Consider the following 20,620-nt stretch of genomic DNA (forward strand, 5'->3'; position numbering starts at 1 on the left):
AGTGTGATTCCCTTCAGGTGAAAATAAATACCCTCACTAAGTCTCTCCAGTATCGTGGCGGATCGAACGATCATTTCCTGTTTCCACAGCGTGTGGCCCACGTGCTATGGTATGACACAACCGGAATTGAATAAGACGTCATATCCGGTCGGCGAAGCGCCGCCCCTTCCTATCACTCATGCGTTCCACCCAGACGCCATGGTGGAACGCAACCGGAACTAGACAGGAAACATCATATCCGGTTCTAGGAGCCGCCCCCATTGGGATCGCACGGGACATGGTCCCACAGCCACAAAAAAGAAAACAAAAAACAAGGCGCAAAAAACATATATATATGTAAATAAACACCCCCGGAAGTAGCGCGTCCGCTACAAAAAATGCACCGGTACAGAGACAAGAGGGCTAGCCCTAATCAAGAAAAATGCCTGACTAGGCCAAGAACAAGATGAAAGATGTAATTAGAATCAGAAAGTCACCAAATATGCATAAGAGTGTGACCAATCATGACAATGCAAACATAGACATAAGACAAACCAACCACAAATGAACATAAAACAGACAACAATCATATACAGATTGTGGGCCATTACAAGGTGGCTGATAAAGTCTAATGACAATACATATAATATGCATATAGATGTAAGGGCATGGCATTTGCAATGATGACCAGAGATTAGCTTGTTGTAAAATTAAAATTAAAATTAAGGAGATACACAAGCCAGCCACACGAGAGGAGATAACCGGAAAAATGGAGGAGAAAGAGAAAGGAGGAAACCAAAGGGCCCTCAATCCAAAACGGGACTCTAACAGAAAGGATACCATGGGAATTTAAGCCAAGTAACCAGTAAATTAAAAGTCCTCATTTATACCCCTAGGGGCCACTGTATCAAGAACAAAAATCCACCTTGATTCAGATCTCAGTAGATCCTTAGTGTGATCCGGGTTACGTAAATTAGGCCTCATTTTTTGAAGACCCGTAACTCGCATTTTATTAGGGCTACCAGAATGGCATTGGAAAAAGTGCAGGGCCACTGATGAGATGGCTCTGCCCTTTTTCAAATCCTGTTCAGCAAGATGGATGTTAGAGACATGTTGCTGTACCCGTCTACGGAGTTCCTGCGACGTTTGGCCTACATAAACCTTCGGACAGGGACAGGTCAATGCATATACAACATTTGTAGACCTGCAATTGATAAAGTCCCTCAAAGGATATTGATGGTTGTCAGTCGGATTAGTGAAAATTTTTCCAGATAAGAAGAATGGACAAGCAGAACAGTCGCCACAAGGGAATGAACCCTTAAATTTACTACCGCCCGAAGTACTACAAGTGGGGCGTGTATAATGACTATGCATAAGTTTATCCCTTAAATTAGGGGCGCGTCTAGCCGTCAACAACGGTCTCTCTGGTACAATGCTAGAAAGACGACTATCCGTTTTAAGTATATTCCAATGTTTCCGAAACAGACTACCCACTTCATTCCATTGATTATTGAACCTAGTAAAAAATCTAATCTGTGTATCCTCCATATTAACACGCGATTGTAGCAACATCTCCCGTGGCTTGACCAAAACCTTCTGATGAGCCTTGGAGATTACCGCTTTAGGATATCCACGTTCCCGAAAGCGTGAGGTTAAATTTCTGGCCTCGGTTTTGTAGTCCTCCTGTGTTGTACAGTTCCTTTTGGCCCTTGAGAACTGTCCCACCGGTATGCTGTATCTCAAGTTTCTAGGATGAAAACTTTGGTAGTGTAGGAGACTATTAGTAGCAGTAGATTTCCTATGTAATTTCGATACAAGTGAGTCACCCACTTTTCTGATCTCCAAATCCAAGAAGTTAACTGCAGAGGAAGATATACAGTGGGTAAGATGAATGTTAAAATCATTTACGTTCAGCCTATCAATGAATGCAAGTGCCTCAGTTTCCGTGCCCGTCCAGATAATCAGAATGTCATCTATAAAGCGTAACCATTTAAAGACCCCCCGGTTGTATGCCTGTGAGGGGTACACGTGTGTGTCCTCCCACCAACCCAAGAAAAGGTTGGCAAAGGAGGGCGCACAACGCGCCCCCATGGCAGTCCCAGAGATTTGTCGATAGAAGATATGATCAAACACAAAATAATTGTGAGTAAGAATGAAGTTCAAGAGGTCCACAATAAAAGAGTCATGTAGGCGATTACCTCCACTTGTAGCATTCAGGAAATAAAGAACTGCCGCTATGCCATCTTTATGGGCTATATTTGAATATAGCGATTCAACGTCAACAGTGATGAGTAAAAAGTGGTCAGGTAAACAAAGAGAGGTAAGAGTCCGTATCAGATGAGATGAGTCCCTGAGATAAGAGGGTAAACTGGTAACGAGGGGCTGCAAGAAAAAATCTATGTAAATACATGCCTTCTCACAAATACTTCCTATACCTGACACAATAGGTCGACCCGGTGGACATTCCAGATTTTTGTGGACTTTGGGCAAAATATAGAAAGTGGGTATGGAGGGTTTCCTCACTATCATAAATTCCCTCTCTTGTTTATTAATAGTTCCCATAGAAAAAGCCTTCAAGAGTAGTCGTTCAAGCTTAGCCGAGAAGACCTGTGTGGGGTCCGAAGGAAGTCTCAAATAAAATCTGGTGTTATTAAGCTGTCTATGTACTTCAGCAGTGTACATACCACGAGGCCATAAGACGATGTTGCCCCCCTTGTCTGCTTCCTTTATCAGGAATTCCTGGTTTTTCTGCAGACAGAGGAGGGCACGTCTCTCCATAGTGTTTAAATTTTGATGAGATATTTTATTAACAGGTAATCTCCTAATCTCATCTTTCATAACCTCAAAAAATGTAGAAACTGCTGGAACCAAAGACAAAGATGGTAAAATGTTAGATGGTGATCGATGCGGAAACTTTTTCCTACCTTGATAAGACTGATTGTCCTCAAGAAGTTCAAGTAAGTCTCGGAAGACCTGTTTATCAGTGGGGGAGGAGAGGTCTGAGAATAAATCAGATTTAGTATAGATGACCTTAAGAATAATTCTCCTACAAAAAAGATATAAGTCTTTTAGCAAGATAAATTTATCAACCGGTACCATGGGAGAGAAAGAAAGACCCTTCTGTAATACAGACCTTTCAACATCATTTAATGTATAAGAAGAAAGGTTGATAATCTGAAGTTGGTCAGAATTTTGACTTAGAATCTGTTTCTCTTCTTGTATGTCCTGGTGGCCATGGTCCTCACAGAATGTGATCCTGTTTTTTTGCTGCCGTTGCTTATGTTTCCCCCGTCTCGTCCGCCGTCGGTGTCGCTCGTGTCTGGGCTTAAAAAATGATCACTATGGCCTATACTTGACAAAGAACCTCCTTCCATGTATTTGACAGATGAAAGTTTGCGCAAATTACCCCTATGTTTCCATTTATAGGCTTGATTCCTATCATAGTCGGCTTTATCCCTATTTAACTTGGCTCTTTTCCTCTCCATGGTATCCTTATCAAAACGATCAATGGTGTCCCTCAATTTGGTTTGAAAGGGCACTATAAATTTGTTATAATCATATTTGGACATCTGAGTTTCCAATATTTAATACGAATTTTCAATGTCTGAAAGAGATCCCTGTCATGTTGGATTAACATATTGACTAGGACATTGGAACACTGTAATAGACCTGATTCCCACGTGGCCTTAAATTCTGGGGTGGGTTCCCAGGCTGGAAATATCTGGACTCTCAGTCCACGTGGATAGATAGAGAGTCTTTGATATTCCTCAAGGCTAGATATATTCCACCAAACTCGTGTGACTGACTTGTGCAGATCCGTCAAATCCCGTGCGAGACGATTGAAATCATTGTCCTCCGCCAATGTGGGGGAAGGAAAGGCAGTGAAGCTCTGTTTGCTCCAAGCCGCTTCCCTGGCCTCAAAATCAAACGCCATTATCCTTAAAAAAAAAAAGAAAAAAAAAAAAAAAAAGAAAAGGGAATCACAGTCAATCAGACAATAATAATAAACAACAAAAAATATATATAATAGTATATAATAAATGGCAAAATACCAATATTGTATTTGCGTGCAACCACCCAAGAAACGTCAGAGAACTGACCAAAACTAAATATCCTTAACAAGGAGGTGGGCACTGCTATGAAATAATAAATGTTATGGGGTGCTATAGTAACCTGATATAGTTACATAATATAAGAAAGAAGAGAAAAGACTCAGGATATACAACCATGCACACCCAATATTAGAAAAATGAAAAAATCTTTATTACATGATTACAGACTGACAACACAGAAAAATAATAAAAACAATTAAAAACAGACAAAGCATAGCAATATTCATAGGGGAGGAATAATGTAGTGTTCCAAAGTAATAAATCCCCCTAAAGCCACAGGTATCATTTAATATAATATATTTACCATCTCATAATACAATAAGGCTTATTGACCAAGCTATGTCACCCTAATGAAGGGTGGCACAGTACCACTAGACCAAATATGGATAATAAACCACGTACTCCCAAATAATCGGACCATACATAATAATAAATAGATCAAAGAATAGAGGAATGAGTGGAAGTAGTAGTCTGCTTAAACTAGGGGCCCTTGTAATATCAGCGTATGTCAAAACATATCATCCCACCTGGTATACGATATGGGATCATGAATGAAGGCCCTATATATAACCAAGCAGACACTCTTAAGTGGTCAAAGGAAAAGGTCAAAAATAATAAAGTGACATAGTTACCTGTTGGCACCAGAGACCCTACGCGTTACGCTGCTAGACCGCAGCTTCGTCAGGGGTATGTTGTCAGTGGACACATGTGTATATTAAATAGTCTATCCAATTTAGTGTGATTCCCTTCAGGTGAAAATAAATACCCTCACTAAGTCTCTCCAGTATCGTGGCGGATCGAACAATCATTTCCTGTTTCCACAGCGTGCGGCCCACGTGCTATGGTATGACACAACCGGAATTGAATAAGACGTCATATCCGGTCGGCGAAGCGCCGCCCCTTCCTATCACTCATGCGTTCCACCCAGACGCCATGGTGGAACGCAACCGGAACTAGACAGGAAACATCATATCCGGTTCTAGGAGCCGCCCCCATTGGGATCGCACGGGACATGGTCCCACAGCCACAAAAAAGAAAACAAAAAACAAGGCGCAAAAAACATATATATATGTAAATAAACACCCCCGGAAGTAGCGCGTCCGCTACAAAAAATGCACCGGTACAGAGACAAGAGGGCTAGCCCTAATCAAGAAAAATGCCTGACTAGGCCAAGAACAAGATGAAAGATGTAATTAGAATCAGAAAGTCACCAAATATGCATAAGAGTGTGACCAATCATGACAATACAAACATAGACATAAGACAAACCAACCACAAATGAACATAAAACAGACAACAATCATATACAGATTGTGGGCCATTACAAGGTGGCTGATAAAGTCTAATGACAATACATATAATATGCATATAGATGTAAGGGCATGGCATTTGCAATGATGACCAGAGATTAGCTTGTTGTAAAATTAAAATTAAAATTAAGGAGATACACAAGCCAGCCACACGAGAGGAGATAACCGGAAAAATGGAGGAGAAAGAGAAAGGAGGAAACCAAAGGGCCCTCAATCCAAAACGGGACTCTAACAGAAAGGATACCATGGGAATTTAAGCCAAGTAACCAGTAAATGAAAAGTCCTCATTTATACCCCTAGGGGCCACTGTATCAAGAACAAAAATCCACCTTGATTCAGATCTCAGTAGATCCTTAGTGTCATCCGGGTTACGTAAATTAGGCCTCATTTTTTGAAGACCCGTAACTCGCATTTTATTAGGGCTACCAGAATGGCATTGGAAAAAGTGCAGGGCCACTGATGAGATGGCTCTGCCCTTTTTCAAATCCTGTTCAGCAAGATGGATGTTAGAGACATGTTGCTGTACCCGTCTACGGAGTTCCTGCGACGTTTGGCCTACATAAACCTTCGGACAGGGACAGGTCAATGCATATACAACATTTGTAGACCTGCAATTGATAAAGTCCCTCAAAGGATATTGATGGTTGTCAGTCGGATTAGTGAAAATTTTTCCAGATGAGAAGAATGGACAAGCAGAACAGTCGCCACAAGGGAATGAACCCTTAAATTTACTACCGCCCGAAGTACTACAAGTGGGGCGTGTATAATGACTATGCATAAGTTTATCCCTTAAATTAGGGGCGCGTCTAGCCGTCAACAACGGTCTCTCTGGTACAATGCTAGAAAGGCGACTATCCGTTTTAAGTATATTCCAATGTTTCCGAAACAGACTACCCACTTCATTTCATTGATTATTGAACCTAGTAAAAAATCTAATCTGTGTATCCTCCATATTAACACGCGATTGTAGCAACATCTCCCGTGGCTTGACCAAAACCTTCTGATGAGCCTTGGAGATTACCGCTTTAGGATATCCACGTTCCCGAAAGCGTGAGGTTAAATTTCTGGCCTCGGTTTTGTAGTCCTCCTGTGTTGTACAGTTCCTTTTGGCCCTTGAGAACTGTCCCACCGGTATGCTGTCTCTCAAGTTTCTAGGATGAAAACTTTGGTAGTGTAGGAGACTATTAGTAGCAGTAGATTTCCTATGTAATTTCGATACAAGTGAGTCACCCACTTTCCTGATCTCCAAATCCAAGAAGTTAACTGCAGAGGAAGATATACAGTGGGTAAGATGAATGTTAAAATCATTTACGTTCAGCCTATCAATGAATGCAAGTGCCTCAGTTTCCGTGCCCGTCCAGATAATCAGAATGTCACCTATAAAGCGTAACCATTTAAAGACCCCCCGGTTGTATGCCTGTGAGGGGTACACGTGTGTGTCCTCCCACCAACCCAAGAAAAGGTTGGCAAAGGAGGGCGCACAACGCGCCCCCATGGCAGTCCCAGAGATTTGTCGATAGAAGATATGATCAAACACAAAATAATTGTAAGAATGAAGTTCAAGAGGTCCACAATAAAAGAGTCATGTAGGCGATTACCTCCACTTGTAGCATTCAGGAAATAAAGAACTGCCGCTATGCCATCTTTATGGGCTATATTTGAATATAGCGATTCAACGTCAACAGTGATGAGTAAAAAGTGGTCAGGTAAACAAAGAGAGGTAAGAGTCCGTATCAGATGAGATGAGTCCCTGAGATAAGAGGGTAAACTGGTAACGAGGGGCTGCAAGAAAAAATCTATGTAAATACATGCCTTCTCACAAATACTTCCTATACCTGACACAATAGGTCGACCCGGTGGACATTCCAGATTTTTGTGGACTTTGGGCAAAATATAGAAAGTGGGTATGGAGGGTTTCCTCACTATCATAAATTCCCTCTCTTGTTTATTAATAGTTCCCATAGAAAAAGCCTTCAAGAGTAGTCGTTCAAGCTTAGCCGAGAAGACCTGTGTGGGGTCCGAAGGAAGTCTCAAATAAAATCTGGTGTTATTAAGCTGTCTATGTACTTCAGCAGTGTACATACCACGAGGCCATAAGACGATGTTGCCCCCCTTGTCTGCTTCCTTTATCAGGAATTCCTGGTTTTTCTGCAGACAGAGGAGGGCACGTCTCTCCATAGTGTTTAAATTTTGATGAGATATTTTATTAACAGGTAATCTCCTAATCTCATCTTTCATAACCTCAAAAAATGTAGAAACTGCTGGAACCAAAGACAAAGATGGTAAAATGTTAGATGGTGATCGATGCGGAAACTTTTTCCTACCTTGATAAGACTGATTGTCCTCAAGAAGTTCAAGTAAGTCTCGGAAGACCTGTTTATCAGTGGGGGAGGAGAGGTCTGAGAATAAATCAGATTTAGTATAGATGACCTTAAGAATAATTCTCCTACAAAAAAGATATAAGTCTTTTAGCAAGATAAATTTATCAACCGGTACCATGGGAGAGAAAGAAAGACCCTTCTGTAATACAGACCTTTCAACATCATTTAATGTATAAGAAGAAAGGTTGATAATCTGAAGTTGGTCAGAATTTTGACTTAGAATCTGTTTCTCTTCTTGTATGTCCTGGTGGCCATGGTCCTCACAGAATGTGATCCTGTTTTTTTGCTGCCGTTGCTTATGTTTCCCCCGTCTCGTCCGCCGTCGGTGTCGCTCGTGTCTGGGCTTAAAAAATGATCACTATGGCCTATACTTGACAAAGAACCTCCTTCCATGTATTTGACAGATGAAAGTTTGCGCAAATTACCCCTATGTTTCCATTTATAGGCTTGATTCCTATCATAGTCGGCTTTATCCCTATTTAACTTGGCTCTTTTCCTCTCCATGGTATCCTTATCAAAACGATCAATGGTGTCCCTCAATTTGGTTTGAAAGGGCACTATAAATTTGTTATAATCATATTTGGACATCTGAGTTTCCAATATTTAATACGAATTTTCAATGTCTGAAAGAGATCCCTGTCATGTTGGATTAACATATTGACTAGGACATTGGAACACTGTAATAGACCTGATTCCCACGTGGCCTTAAATTCTGGGGTGGGTTCCCAGGCTGGAAATATCTGGACTCTCAGTCCACGTGGATAGATAGAGAGTCTTTGATATTCCTCAAGGCTAGATATATTCCACCAAACTCGTGTGACTGACTTGTGCAGATCCGTCAAATCCCGTGCGAGACGATTGAAATCATTGTCCTCCGCCAATGTGGGGGAAGGAAAGGCAGTGAAGCTCTGTTTGCTCCAAGCCGCTTCCCTGGCCTCAAAATCAAACGCCATTATCCTTAAAAAAAAAAAGAAAAAAAAAAAAAAAAAGAAAAGGGAATCACAGTCAATCAGACAATAATAATAAACAACAAAAAATATATATAATAGTATATAATAAATGGCAAAATACCAATATTGTATTTGCGTGCAACCACCCAAGAAACGTCAGAGAACTGACCAAAACTAAATATCCTTAACAAGGAGGTGGGCACTGCTATGAAATAATAAATGTTATGGGGTGCTATAGTAACCTGATATAGTTACATAATATAAGAAAGAAGAGAAAAGACTCAGGATATACAACCATGCACACCCAATATTAGAAAAATGAAAAAATCTTTATTACATGATTACAGACTGACAACACAGAAAAATAATAAAAACAATTAAAAACAGACAAAGCATAGCAATATTCATAGGGGAGGAATAATGTAGTGTTCCAAAGTAATAAATCCCCCTAAAGCCACAGGTATCATATAATATAATATATTTACTATCTCATAATACAATAAGATTTTTTACTAGGTTCAATAATCAATGGAATGAAGTGGGTAGTCTGTTTCGGAAACATTGGAATATACTTAAAACGGATAGTCGTCTTTCTAGCATTGTACCAGAGAGACCGTTGTTGACGGCTAGACGCGCCCCTAATTTAAGGGATAAACTTATGCATAGTCATTATACACGCCCCACTTGTAGTACTTCGGGCGGTAGTAAATTTAAGGGTTCATTCCCTTGTGGTGACTGTTCTGCTTGTCCATTCTTCTCATCTGGAAAAATTTTCACTAATCCGACTGACAACCATCAATATCCTTTGAGGGACTTTATCAATTGCAGGTCTACAAATGTTGTATATGCATTGACCTGTCCCTGTCCGAAGGTTTATGTAGGCCAAACGTCGCAGGAACTCCGTAGACGGGTACAGCAACATGTCTCTAACATCCATCTTGCTGAACAGGATTTGAAAAAGGGCAGAGCCATCTCATCAGTGGCCCTGCACTTTTTCCAATGCCATTCTGGTAGCCCTAATAAAATGCGAGTTACGGGTCTTCAAAAAATGAGGCCTAATTTACGTAACCCGGATCACACTAAGGATCTACTGAGATCTGAATCAAGGTGGATTTTTGTTCTTGATACAGTGGCCCCTAGGGGTATAAATGAGGACTTTTCATTTACTGGTTACTTGGCTTAAATTCCCATGGTATCCTTTCTGTAAGAGTCCCGTTTTGGATTGAGGGCCCTTTGGTTTCCTCCTTTCTCTTTCTCCTCCATTTTTCCAGTTATCTCCTCTCGTGTGGCTGGCTTGTGTATCTCCTTAATTTTAATTTTACAACAAGCTAATCTCTGGTCATCATTGCAAATGCCATGCCCTTACATCTATATGCATATTATATGTATTGTCATTAGACTTTATCAGCCACCTTGTAATGGCCCACAATCTGTATATGATTGTTGTCTGTTTTATGTTCATTTGTGGTTGGTTTGTCTTATGTCTATGTTTGTATTGTCATGATTGGTCACACTCTTATGCATATTTGGTGACTTTCTGATTCTAATTACATCTTTCATCTTGTTCTTGGCCTAGTCAGGCATTTTTCTTGATTAGGGCTAGCCCTCTTGTCTCTGTACCTGTACCGGTGCATTTTTTGTAGCGGACGCGCTACTTCCGGGGGTGTTTATTTACATATATATATGTTTTTTGCGCCTTGTTTTTTGTTTTCTTTTTTGTGGCTGTGGGACCATGTCCCGTGCGATCCCAATGGGGGCGGCTCCTAGAACCGGATATGATGTTTCCTGTCTAGTTCCGGTTGCGTTCCACCATGGCGTCTGGGTGGAACGCATGAGTGATAGGAAGGGGCGGCGCTTCGCCGACCGGATATGACGTCTTATTCAATTCCGGTTGTGTCATACCATAGCACGTGGGCCGCACGCTGTGGAAACAGGAAATGATCGTTCGATCCGCCACGATACTGGAGAGACTTAGTGAGGGTATTTATTTTCACCTGAAGGGAATCACACTAAATTGGATAGACTATTTAATATACACATGTGTCCACTGACAACATACCCCTGACGAAGCTGCGGTCTAGCAGCGTAACGCGTAGGGTCTCTGGTGCCAACAGGTAACTATGTCACTTTATTATTTTTGACCTTTTCCTTTGACCACTTAAGAGTGTCTGCTTGGTTATATATAGGGCCTTCATTCATGATCCCATATCGTATACCAGGTGGGATGATATGTTTTGACATACGCTGATATTACAAGGGCCCCTAGTTTAAGCAGACTACTACTTCCACTCATTCCTCTATTCTTTGATCTATTTATTATTATGTATGGTCCGATTATTTGGGAGTACGTGGTTTATTATCCATATTTGGTCTAGTGGTACTGTGCCACCCTTCATTAGGGTGACATAGCTTGGTCAATAAGCCTTATTGTATTATGAGATGGTAAATATATTATATTAAATGATACCTGTGGCTTTAGGGGGATTTATTACTTTGGAACACTACATTATTCCTCCCCTATGAATATTGCTATGCTTTGTCTGTTTTTAATTGTTTTTATTATTTTTCTGTGTTGTCAGTCTGTAATCATGTAATAAAGATTTTTTCATTTTTCTAATATTGGGTGTGCATGGTTGTATATCCTGAGTCTTTTCTCTTCTTTCTTATATCGTGCCAAGTATTGTCACGCAGGTCTCCCATCACAGAAACTCTGGTTCTTTACCAGCTCCAGTTAGACTCAGTGACAGCCCGTCAGCTGTAACGGAAGAGGACACGCCTGCTGTGTTTGTTTCACTGAGCACACCGCATGTTTCTCAATCCACCGAAACATCTGCGTCTGCACCTCACTCACGGTTCACCATAATCCACCCTCTCTCAGCACTGCAGCCAGCCCTCAGTCCCGCAGTTGTGGTCACTTAAAAAATAGTTTCATCCTGACAAAGCTAAGAGGTTGAACTCCACCATCTCCAATCTGTTGGCCACGGAAATGCTGCCTTTCCGCCTGGTAGATACAGACGGTTTCCGAAAGCTGATGGCCATCGCAGTCCCCCAGTATAAGTTGCCCAGTTGCCATTACTTCTCTAAGAAAGCTGTGCCTGCACTACACCAGCATGTCGCAGACAACATCACCCGTTCTTTGCCTAAATCTACATCTGCCAGGGTGCATTTCACCACAGACACCTGGATGAGTAAACATGGCCAAGGGCATTACATCTCACTGACTGGGCACTGGTGACTCTGGTGGATGTGAGGGCAGGCGGGGAAAGGGCTGCTCCACAAATCTCGGAAACCCCAAGGCTTGCAGAAGAAACCTCTGTATTTCCCACTTCCTCCTCTGCTTCTGCGTCTTCCACCTCCTCTAGGGCCTCTGTGGCGCCCCTGCGGGTTCAGTCGCCACAGAGGTACTGCATCTCATCCAGAGGTGTGGTATTTCACTCTCAGGTAAGGATAGAGTGCTGCCCGGGACCCTAACACCTGCATCCAAGACTACACTACTCCAGACCAGCAGGAGGGGCAAGATGCGTCGCTTCCCTGCTGAGCCCTGTCCCTGGTTGGAGTGGGGGGAACCAAAATAGGGGGAACCATGTAGTGGGTGTGGGTGGAGGAAGTAAATCAGGGGAGCATTGAAAGAAGTGGCATAAAAAGAGGGTGGAACATTCTAGAGGAGCAGTCCAGTCAGAGACAGTCAGTCAGAGGAGGACAGTGAGTGGAGCAGGAGCTCTGTAGGAGCTCTTCTCAGGAGGAGGGGCTAGAGAGAGGCCCAGGACAGACTGAGAAGGAGAGAGGAGCAGGAGAAAGGCTCCAGGAACGTGAAAGGGATCCCAGGGGTACGGGCATTGCTGGAGGCCACCCGTACGCCCGAATCTGCCAGGCGGTAGAGGGATCAAGCAGCAGAGGGGACCGGCCCCTGACCAGTGAGAATTACAAAGTTTAACTGGAAACTGGAGGCTTCTGTACTTTCAGGGTGCAGTTGCCACATCCGCACTCAAGTCGCCAAAAAGGTAACCACATAGGATCCAGGGAACTCCAGGTGGCCCAAAAAGATCCGAGGATACCGGCTTGGGACATTGTTTGGCAAGGTGCAGGGCAAGAAGGGTGAGAGCCAGCGCAGGAAGACGGCTGAGGAGGGTATATAGAACGGGGTCCTATCAGGCACTCTTGAAACACCTCAGAGTTTGCTGAACCCCTGCCTGGTGAACGCTGCGCGACGTGGGAGGTCGTAATCCGGAAAGTACAACCTGAGGAACTTAACAACTGTGAGTAAACCCTGAGGACTGCACCCCACTGTCTCTGTGAAATTATTGCTGCGCCATCATCCCCTGCACTACACTGCACCCAGAGTGCTACTTCCATAACAGCAACATCTACACTGTTCTGGAGCTAAGCTCTACCTGTGGAGAGCTAAACCAACTCAGCTGCATTTACACCAGCTCCAGAGGACCTGCTCCGCAGCGACAGCTCCATATAGCCGCATACCACAGGTGGCGTCACGAACTCTATGTAAGAACTATAAATCCCCTGTAAATATTCCCCTATTGATTGACCGCCCTGGGTCACGGACCGGGTCACCGCCACTGTGACATCTCCCCTAGCAACAACCGGCCCGGCACCGAATACCCCACGGCCCAGGGGGCGCGTCACCTCCACCTGCACACTTAACCTCTGCCTTAACGAGACACGTGTTCCAAGGGTGCAGAGCGAATCCACACCACCTGCACAGTCAAGGCTCACCACAATTAGGCAGTCTTAAAATGAATATGCCTTGGAGATCGCAGTCATACAGGTGAATAGCTCTGGGCAGCTCTCCAGGCTCAGTTTGAGCAATGGCTGTCTTCGCTGAACCTATAGCCAGGTAAGGCCATGTGTGATAATGATACGACCCTGTTAGTGGCCCTAGGCCGAGGCAAGCTCACACAAGTGCCTTGCAAGGCTCAAGTCCTCAGCCTGGTGGTACAGTGATTTCTCCGCCACTATCCTGGCCTGGGTGAGCTGCTTCACAAAGTATGGAAGCTGTGTGCTCACTTCTGCCATTTGCACCCCTCATGTCATCGACTTGCATCGATACAGAGGTCTTTGTCTGTGCCAGTTAACATGTTGATCTGCAATGTACCGACACAGTGGAATTCTACTTTGCACATGTTGCAGCGAGTGTGGCAGCAGCAACAAGCTCTGACGCAGTATGTCATGTCATATAGCCTAGGCCAATGCAATACGGATGTGGGGCATATCACGTTTATGGAGTGGGAACAGATTAAGGACCTCTGCACCCTTCTGCACAGTTTTGAAAAGTCTAATAAACTGGTTAGCGCTGACGATGCCGTCATCAGCATCACTATTCCGGTCATCTACATGCTGGTGCAGACTTTGAATAACCTGCGGCAGGAGATGGTGGTCCCAAGAAGAGGAGAATGTGGAAGGGATGAGAAAGTCTCAAAGTTCCAGACTCCCGTCACACAGGTGAATGCCAAGTGACGATGGATTCCTGTGATCGAGGGGGTTTGGTGATACCAGGCAAACTGTTAGTGAATGTGCAAGAGCCGAAGAAGTAATGGAGGAGGAAGAGGTGATGGGCAAGCAGCTGTCAGAGGATGAAAAGGATAATCATCCCCTCTCGGTTGAACGTGGTTGGCAGGAAGGCATGGAGGAAACAAGCATCAGTGTTACGCAGCCCACAATACAGCCTGGCTTTGGACCTCCTTGAAGAGCCCGACATATGAGTGCCTTCTTGATGTACTATCTGCAACATGATCCCCGTATAGTTAGGATTCAAAATAATGAAGAATACTGGGTTGCCACTCTGTTAGATCCAGTTTATAAGAGTCAATTTTGCCAGATGCTTCCCGCCCTGGAAAGGGACCCGCTTATGTTGGAGTATTGAAACAAGCTTTTAAGCAACCTTAATAGAGCTTTTCCCCAAGATAGCAATGAGGAACACAGTGTGCATCGCAGCTCTAGTCTTTCAACCTCTTGCACGTCAGTTCGTTAGTGACAAAATATTAGCAGCAGCAGAGTAAGTGGCAGAAGCAATTTCTATGAGTCCTTTCACACATTTTTTAGACCACCTCGTGCACCAGCACAACAGAGTAGAAGTCTGATACATGGTGAACGACTAGAAAGGATGGTGGAGTAGTATCTAGAGCTTAATATGAATACCATCAGGGAGGATTTGGACTCTTTTACATTTTGATCTTCAAAAATGGATGAATGGCTCGAGCTCACCTGTCACGCCTTGGAGGTTTTAACATGCCCGGCAGCCAGCGTTCTGAACGTGTCTTCAGCGCTGGTGGTGTCTTGACAGATAAGCGCAGCTGGCTGTCCCATGAAAGTGTAGGCGGCCTAACTTTCATCAAGATGAACAAGCCATAGATTTCCAAGGACATTTGCACCCCAATTACAGACTGTACAGAGTAGGCGATGTTGTAGTTTTTATTGTGCTGCATTGATCTCGCGGAATTGCAGTCTGTGATATGGCTTCTGTGCCTGCTCTTGCTGTTGCATGTTTTAGGCCCTAATTTTGGGAAATGTGGAGAATCCTGATTGGGTCTCCATCCATTGAGTTGGCTGTAGTGGGAGAGGTTTGGGTCTCCAATAAACTACTAGTAGTCTGATGAAATTGATGCCACTTCGGTGGTGTTAGGCCCTCATTTAGGGAAATGTGAACACTTCTTGTTAGGTCTCCATCTCCTGGGTTGGCTGTACTGGAAGAGGTGTGGGTCTTATTTACACTATTTCTACTGTAGTGAAATTGATTACACATTGCTAGTGTCTGCCACTAATTTTTGGAAATGTGGAGAATCCTGATTGGGTCTCCATCTATTGGGTTTGGCTGTAGTGGAAGAGGTTTCTGTCTCCATTAAACTACTTCTACTCTGGTGAAATCAATGCCACTTTGATGGTGTCTGCCACTAATTTTTGTAAATGTGGAGTATCCTGATTGGGTCTCCATTGGAGTTGGCTGTAGTGGAAGAGTTGTCAGTCACCATTATTCTAGTTCTACTCTAGTGAAATTAATTTATAGGTGCAGATATTTTTGTCACAGGGGTAAACAAGATAGAATCTAAATTGGTTTTCTTAGTACCGTGGTATATAAAGCAGGCTATATTTCATCTTTCAATTTTTCGTTGCTGATATTGTTCTCCATACAGGGTTATACATTAGTAATGAGAGAGCACTAAATGTGCTCAACTTAGTGGTTCAGCGATTTCTCAAAACCTACCCAGATCTGCCACAGCTGCTTGTGAAAGTACAACGCGTGTGTGCCGATTTGAGAAAGTTAGTTATAGCTTCTGCCACCCTGGCAGTGCTTCAGCAGCATTTGCAGCTTCCAGCTCACCGACTGTTGTGCGATGTCACCACATGTTGGAAATCAACATTGCAGATGTTGGGAAGGATTTGTGAGCAGCAGAGGGCAGTTGTTGAGTACCAGCTTCAACACGCCCATCGGCATTCAGGTCAGCCTCCACACATAAGAGCTGATGAGTGGGCATGGATGTCTGTGCCGTCCTCCAAAACTTTGAGGACTCCACCAAGATGGGGAGTGGCGATGACGCCATGACTAGCATCACAATCCCGCTGCTCTGTCTACTGAAACGCTTGCTGCTCACAGTTAAAGAGGAGGCATTGCAGGCGGAACAAGGAACTATGCAGCCCAGCCTCATCTCATCTCAATGTGGATTGGATGATAATGAGGAGGAGGAGGATGAGGAGGAGAACATGGCCAGTCGTCCTCTTAGGGAGGACAGGGAAGTATTGCCTCTCTTGGAACCCTTGATAACCCTCTTTTAGTCTGTGGGAAAGCTGTATGAGTTTTGCTTAATGACCTTCAGTGGCCTAAACCGTGGCTTTGCTTATGCACGTTATTTCTCAAAATGCATTGCAGATCAGGCAATTGTCCAACTCTAATACTTGTGATTTTATATCAAAATACGTCCAAAATATATTACCATTTAGCACTTCAAAAACATACGATTAATAAAAAACACTTACAACTTAGGGGTTGCACTGTGGAGCCAGCATATCTTTATATTTCAGTCTACAGGTAAATAGCTTTTCAGATTATCTTCCAATAAAAACAATTGCCTAGAATAGCTTTACTTCAGTTGTAACCGTGACTGTGTCTTTTTGCAGTTGAATGTCACTGAATGCAACAGCCTTATATTTATATAGGAAACCTTCCTTTTATGTATGGATTGAACTTCCCTATAGTGTGGCTAACATAGATTGGCCTATTATATATATCTTCTTTTGCACTGTGCACTTGAGGAAAATATTACCACCTTACATTTAGAGAAAAAATAGGTTAATTTAACCATGTTTATGACGCGCCCCTGGGCCTTCTGTGTCGTGCGGCATTGCGTGCACGGGGGCTTACCCGGAGCCGGATCAGATGGGGGTAGTAGTCTCGTGGCGGTGACCCGGTCCGTGCCCAGGGAGTCAAACTAAGTGGCGAGTCTATTAGCAGTAGATGTTGGATGACTACGCAACCCGTTGAATGCAGCTTTGGAGCTGCCGCTGCAGGGCAGACCGCTGAGGCCGGTGGAAGGATGGTGCAGCGGGGATGGTATAACCCCCAACGGGAGGGGTATGGCCTCAGGGCAGCCGAAGTGGATGATGGGGGTAGCAGGAACCACTCAGAGACGATGCGTGTAGTTCAGGGTCTTTACTGGTGACAAAGATAGACCCTCCCGGAGTACTTGCTAGCGATCGGGGCCTGGTCAGTCCTTGAGCAGATGGGATCTCCCCTGGCCAGGCGGAGTTGTAGGCCTTCCCAGCTAACTGTACTCTTCTGGCTACCTTGCTAGAGGCGGGTAAAGGTAGCCCACGTCCCTGAGTGTACCGTGTGGTGCTCACCCGTATGGCCGGTGACTCGGGGCCTTCTAATGGCTTCCGCTCCACGATGGCGGTGCTGGTCCCACGCGTGTGACCGTGCCTTCGGGTTTCTGGGCCAGAGGACCTGAAATCCCCTGCCGGGCGGTTTCTGCTGCTGGGTAAGGATTAGTCCCCACAGCCTCGGACTCCGGGTCCAGTGATAACTTCTCAGTCAGGGCGAGCTCTGCAGCTGCCAGCCCCTGACTCCTTGTAGCACTGCTCCCACAGAGCTCCTGTTGTTTCTTCCTATGCTGCTTCTCTTCTCTACTCTTGTTCTCTCTCAACCCTGCCTCAGCCCCAGGTTTATATAGGGGAAGTTCTTCCCCTCCCAGGACTGGGCAGGGGGTGTGGCATGCATAAGATCCCTGAACAAGAGACCTCCCACCTGCTCTCAGACATAATATTGCTATTATTGTGGAGACCAGACCCCTGGGGTGCCACATTCCCCCCTAGTGAAATTTAGTACTCCGGGACTAAACATATTTTACAAAAACATAACAGGGTATAACAACAACAATAAAATACAATAAGGAAACACATAAAGATGGTCACGGTGTGTCCGCAACCGGGTGCAGTCTTTGAAGAAAACAAAGGTGTCCATTTCACCAAAACAGGGAGACGTAACCAGGTAGGGGTCTGTCCTGCCCCGAGTCCTTAACAGTCTTTAGTCCGTCCTGGGTTACGCTCCAACTATACACAAAGGATTCCCGGTAAATCCACCAAAGACTCCTGTAAATAACTAGAAACACAAAATTATACACAAGCAACAATAACAGATAAACATTAATAAAATAACTTAAACACTTAGATCCTCCACCGTACGGGCAGCTGGCCTCTAGTGACCCTAGTGGACCTACGAAGCTGGTTGACTGGTCCTGAGCTACAGGGTATAGGAGCTGTCAAGGGTAAACTGGGCAGCCGTCTACGGACCATTTGGCTCACTAGGGGTATGGCAGGCTCACTATAAGCAGAGGGTTGATCCTCCTGGTCTGCTTGTGTGGAGTCTTCTGCCTCCTGGACCGGCTGTTCTTCCAGCTCTACCGGTTGCTCTGTAAGTACTTGGGATTCTGGTTGGAGGAACGTGAGGACGGGTACCACAACTGCACCATTGACTTGAGTCCAGGACCAAGGGAAGTCTCCGAGCACAGTACTAACCATATCTTTCCCTTCCTCTACGGGTCGAGGGTCTTCTTGTTCCTCTTAAGGGTTCCGTAGCTGTTCGGGACACTTCTTCAGGTGATCCCGGGATACAATGGTTGTGGTTTCCCCTCCGTCTTTGCTGATGGTACAGACCTTCGGGTTGTCGTGGCTTGAGGGCAGTACGGTGTACGGGTCCTTCTCCCACTGGTCGTCCAACTTATGGAGCCGTCTTTTCCTCTTCAAGACCTGCTCTCCGGGCACCAGGGGAACAGCGGGAGCATACTGGTTGTAAGTTTTCTCTTGTCTTTCCCTAGCTTGACAGAGACTATGCTCCACGCTCTCCTGTACTTTCCGGTACTGCTGCTGCCTCTCTGTGTCCCAGTCTGCTTCTGGTGAAGTGTCCTCGGGTGTCAGGACTCCCATCTCCAGGTCAACAGGTAGCTTACCAGGTCTTGCCCTCATCAGGTAAGCCGGGGTACAGTTAGTGGAACCTACCGGGATGTGGTTGTATAGGTCCACTAGGTCGGGCAACCTCTCGGGCCACAGACTGCGTTCTTCCAGGGGCAATGTTTTTAGAAGATCTATCACCACCTGGTTCATTTTCTCACAAAGTCCATTAGTTTGCGGATGATAGGGTGTCGTCCTTATCTTCCGGCAGCCATACAGAGTGCAGAATTCTTGGAAGACCTCCGCTTCAAAGGCAGGTCCTTGATCCATCAACACTTGGTCCGGGTACCCGTGTGGACGGCAGAAATGCTGCTGGAAGGCTCTAGCTGCTGTTCGAGCTGTTAAGTCCTTGACGGGGACGACAACCAAGAACCGGGAGTAGTGATCCACGATGGTTAGTGCGTAGACGTAGCCACTTCTGCTTGGGGTCAGTTTTACATGATCCAAGGCTACCAGTTCCAACGGCTGCCGGGTGACGATGGACTGCAGGGGAGTCTTCTGGCTGGCACGGTCCTTCCTTCTTAGGTTGCACGGGCCACAGTCTCTGCACCACCTCTCGATGGTTCCTCTCATGCCCACCCAATGGAACCGCCCGCGCAGCAAGAACTCCAGCTTCTTCCATCCGAAGTGCCCAGCTCCGTCGTGGTATGCCTCCATCACCATAGCTGCGTCTCTTCTTGGCACCACTACTTGCCAGATTAATTCATGCGTCCGGGAGTTAACCATTCTGCGGCATAACTTCCCCTTGTAAAGGAACAGTCGACTCTTCTCAGCCCACAGTTGCTTGGCTTCCTCCGGAGCGTCTGGGTCAAGGCGTGCATCTGGCCGAGTCAGCATCTCCTTTACCAGTCGGACGGCAGGGTCACTGTCTTGCGTCTCCGCCCAGTTGTAATGAGGTAAAGGGTTGAACGTAGCGGATTTACTCCTTACACGGTGGGAATACTGGATAGTCCCATGACGGTGGAATGCGGGGAGTTCAACTTCTTCCAGTCCCTCTGAGTCTTCCCCTACGTCCGGTAGATTTGGCATCCTGGACAGGGCGTCCGCGTTGGTATTGGAGCGTCCTGCCCGGTATTTGATTGTAAACTCATAGTTGGACAAACGGGCCATCCATCTCTGCTCTAGGGCACCGAGTCTTGCTGTGTCCAGGTGTGTCAACGGGTTCTTATCCGTGTACACGGTGAACCGGGAAGAAGCGAGGTAGTGCTTAAAGCGTTCGGTGACTGCCCACACCACTGCCAGGAACTCTAGCTTAAATGAGCTGTAATTTTCAGGGTTTCTTTCGGTGGGTCGCAGTTTTCGGCTGGCGTAAGCAATTACCCGTTCTTTCCCCTGCTGAATCTGGGACAGTACGGCTCCTAGCCCGATGTTACTGGCGTCGGTGTAGAGGATAAAGGGCTGGCTATAATCAGGGTATGCCAGGATTTCATCCC

The 20,620-nt window shown here is 45.1% G+C and overlaps 1 protein-coding gene and 1 long non-coding RNA gene across 2 annotated transcripts in view; both read right to left on the reverse strand.

Annotated features, from left to right (window-relative positions):
- Positions 1-20,620, reverse strand: part of LOC141259167 (uncharacterized) — a 304,265-nt gene that overhangs the window by 70,577 nt on the left and 213,068 nt on the right. The gene's annotated exons all lie outside the window — the stretch shown is intronic.
- Positions 6,300-7,589, reverse strand: LOC141259159 (uncharacterized). Its single transcript, XM_073674707.1, has 2 exons — positions 7,000-7,589; positions 6,300-6,664 (listed from the first exon to the last, which is right to left on the reverse strand). The coding sequence occupies exons 1-2, from the start codon at positions 7,577-7,579 to the stop codon at positions 6,306-6,308; spliced, it is 939 nt and encodes a 312-aa protein (XP_073530808.1). The 5' UTR covers positions 7,580-7,589; the 3' UTR covers positions 6,300-6,305.

The sequence above is a fragment of the Phyllobates terribilis genome, unplaced genomic scaffold (genome assembly GCF_046119375.1).
Source record: "Phyllobates terribilis strain yellow unplaced genomic scaffold, ASM4611937v1 Scaffold_1__5_contigs__length_1240528914, whole genome shotgun sequence".
NCBI lineage: Eukaryota > Metazoa > Chordata > Amphibia > Anura > Dendrobatidae > Phyllobates > Phyllobates terribilis.

Bases quoted from the DNA above. Each gene is read 5' to 3' on its own strand.
- LOC141259159 (XM_073674707.1), bottom strand. From the start codon at position 7,579: ATGGAGAGACGTGCCCTCCTCTGTCTGCAGAAAAACCAGGAATTCCTG. The intron at 6,665-6,999 runs GTAATCGCCTAC...CTTCCTCTGCAG, and splicing joins CCTGAATGCTACAAGTGGAG to TTAACTTCTTGGATTTGGAG.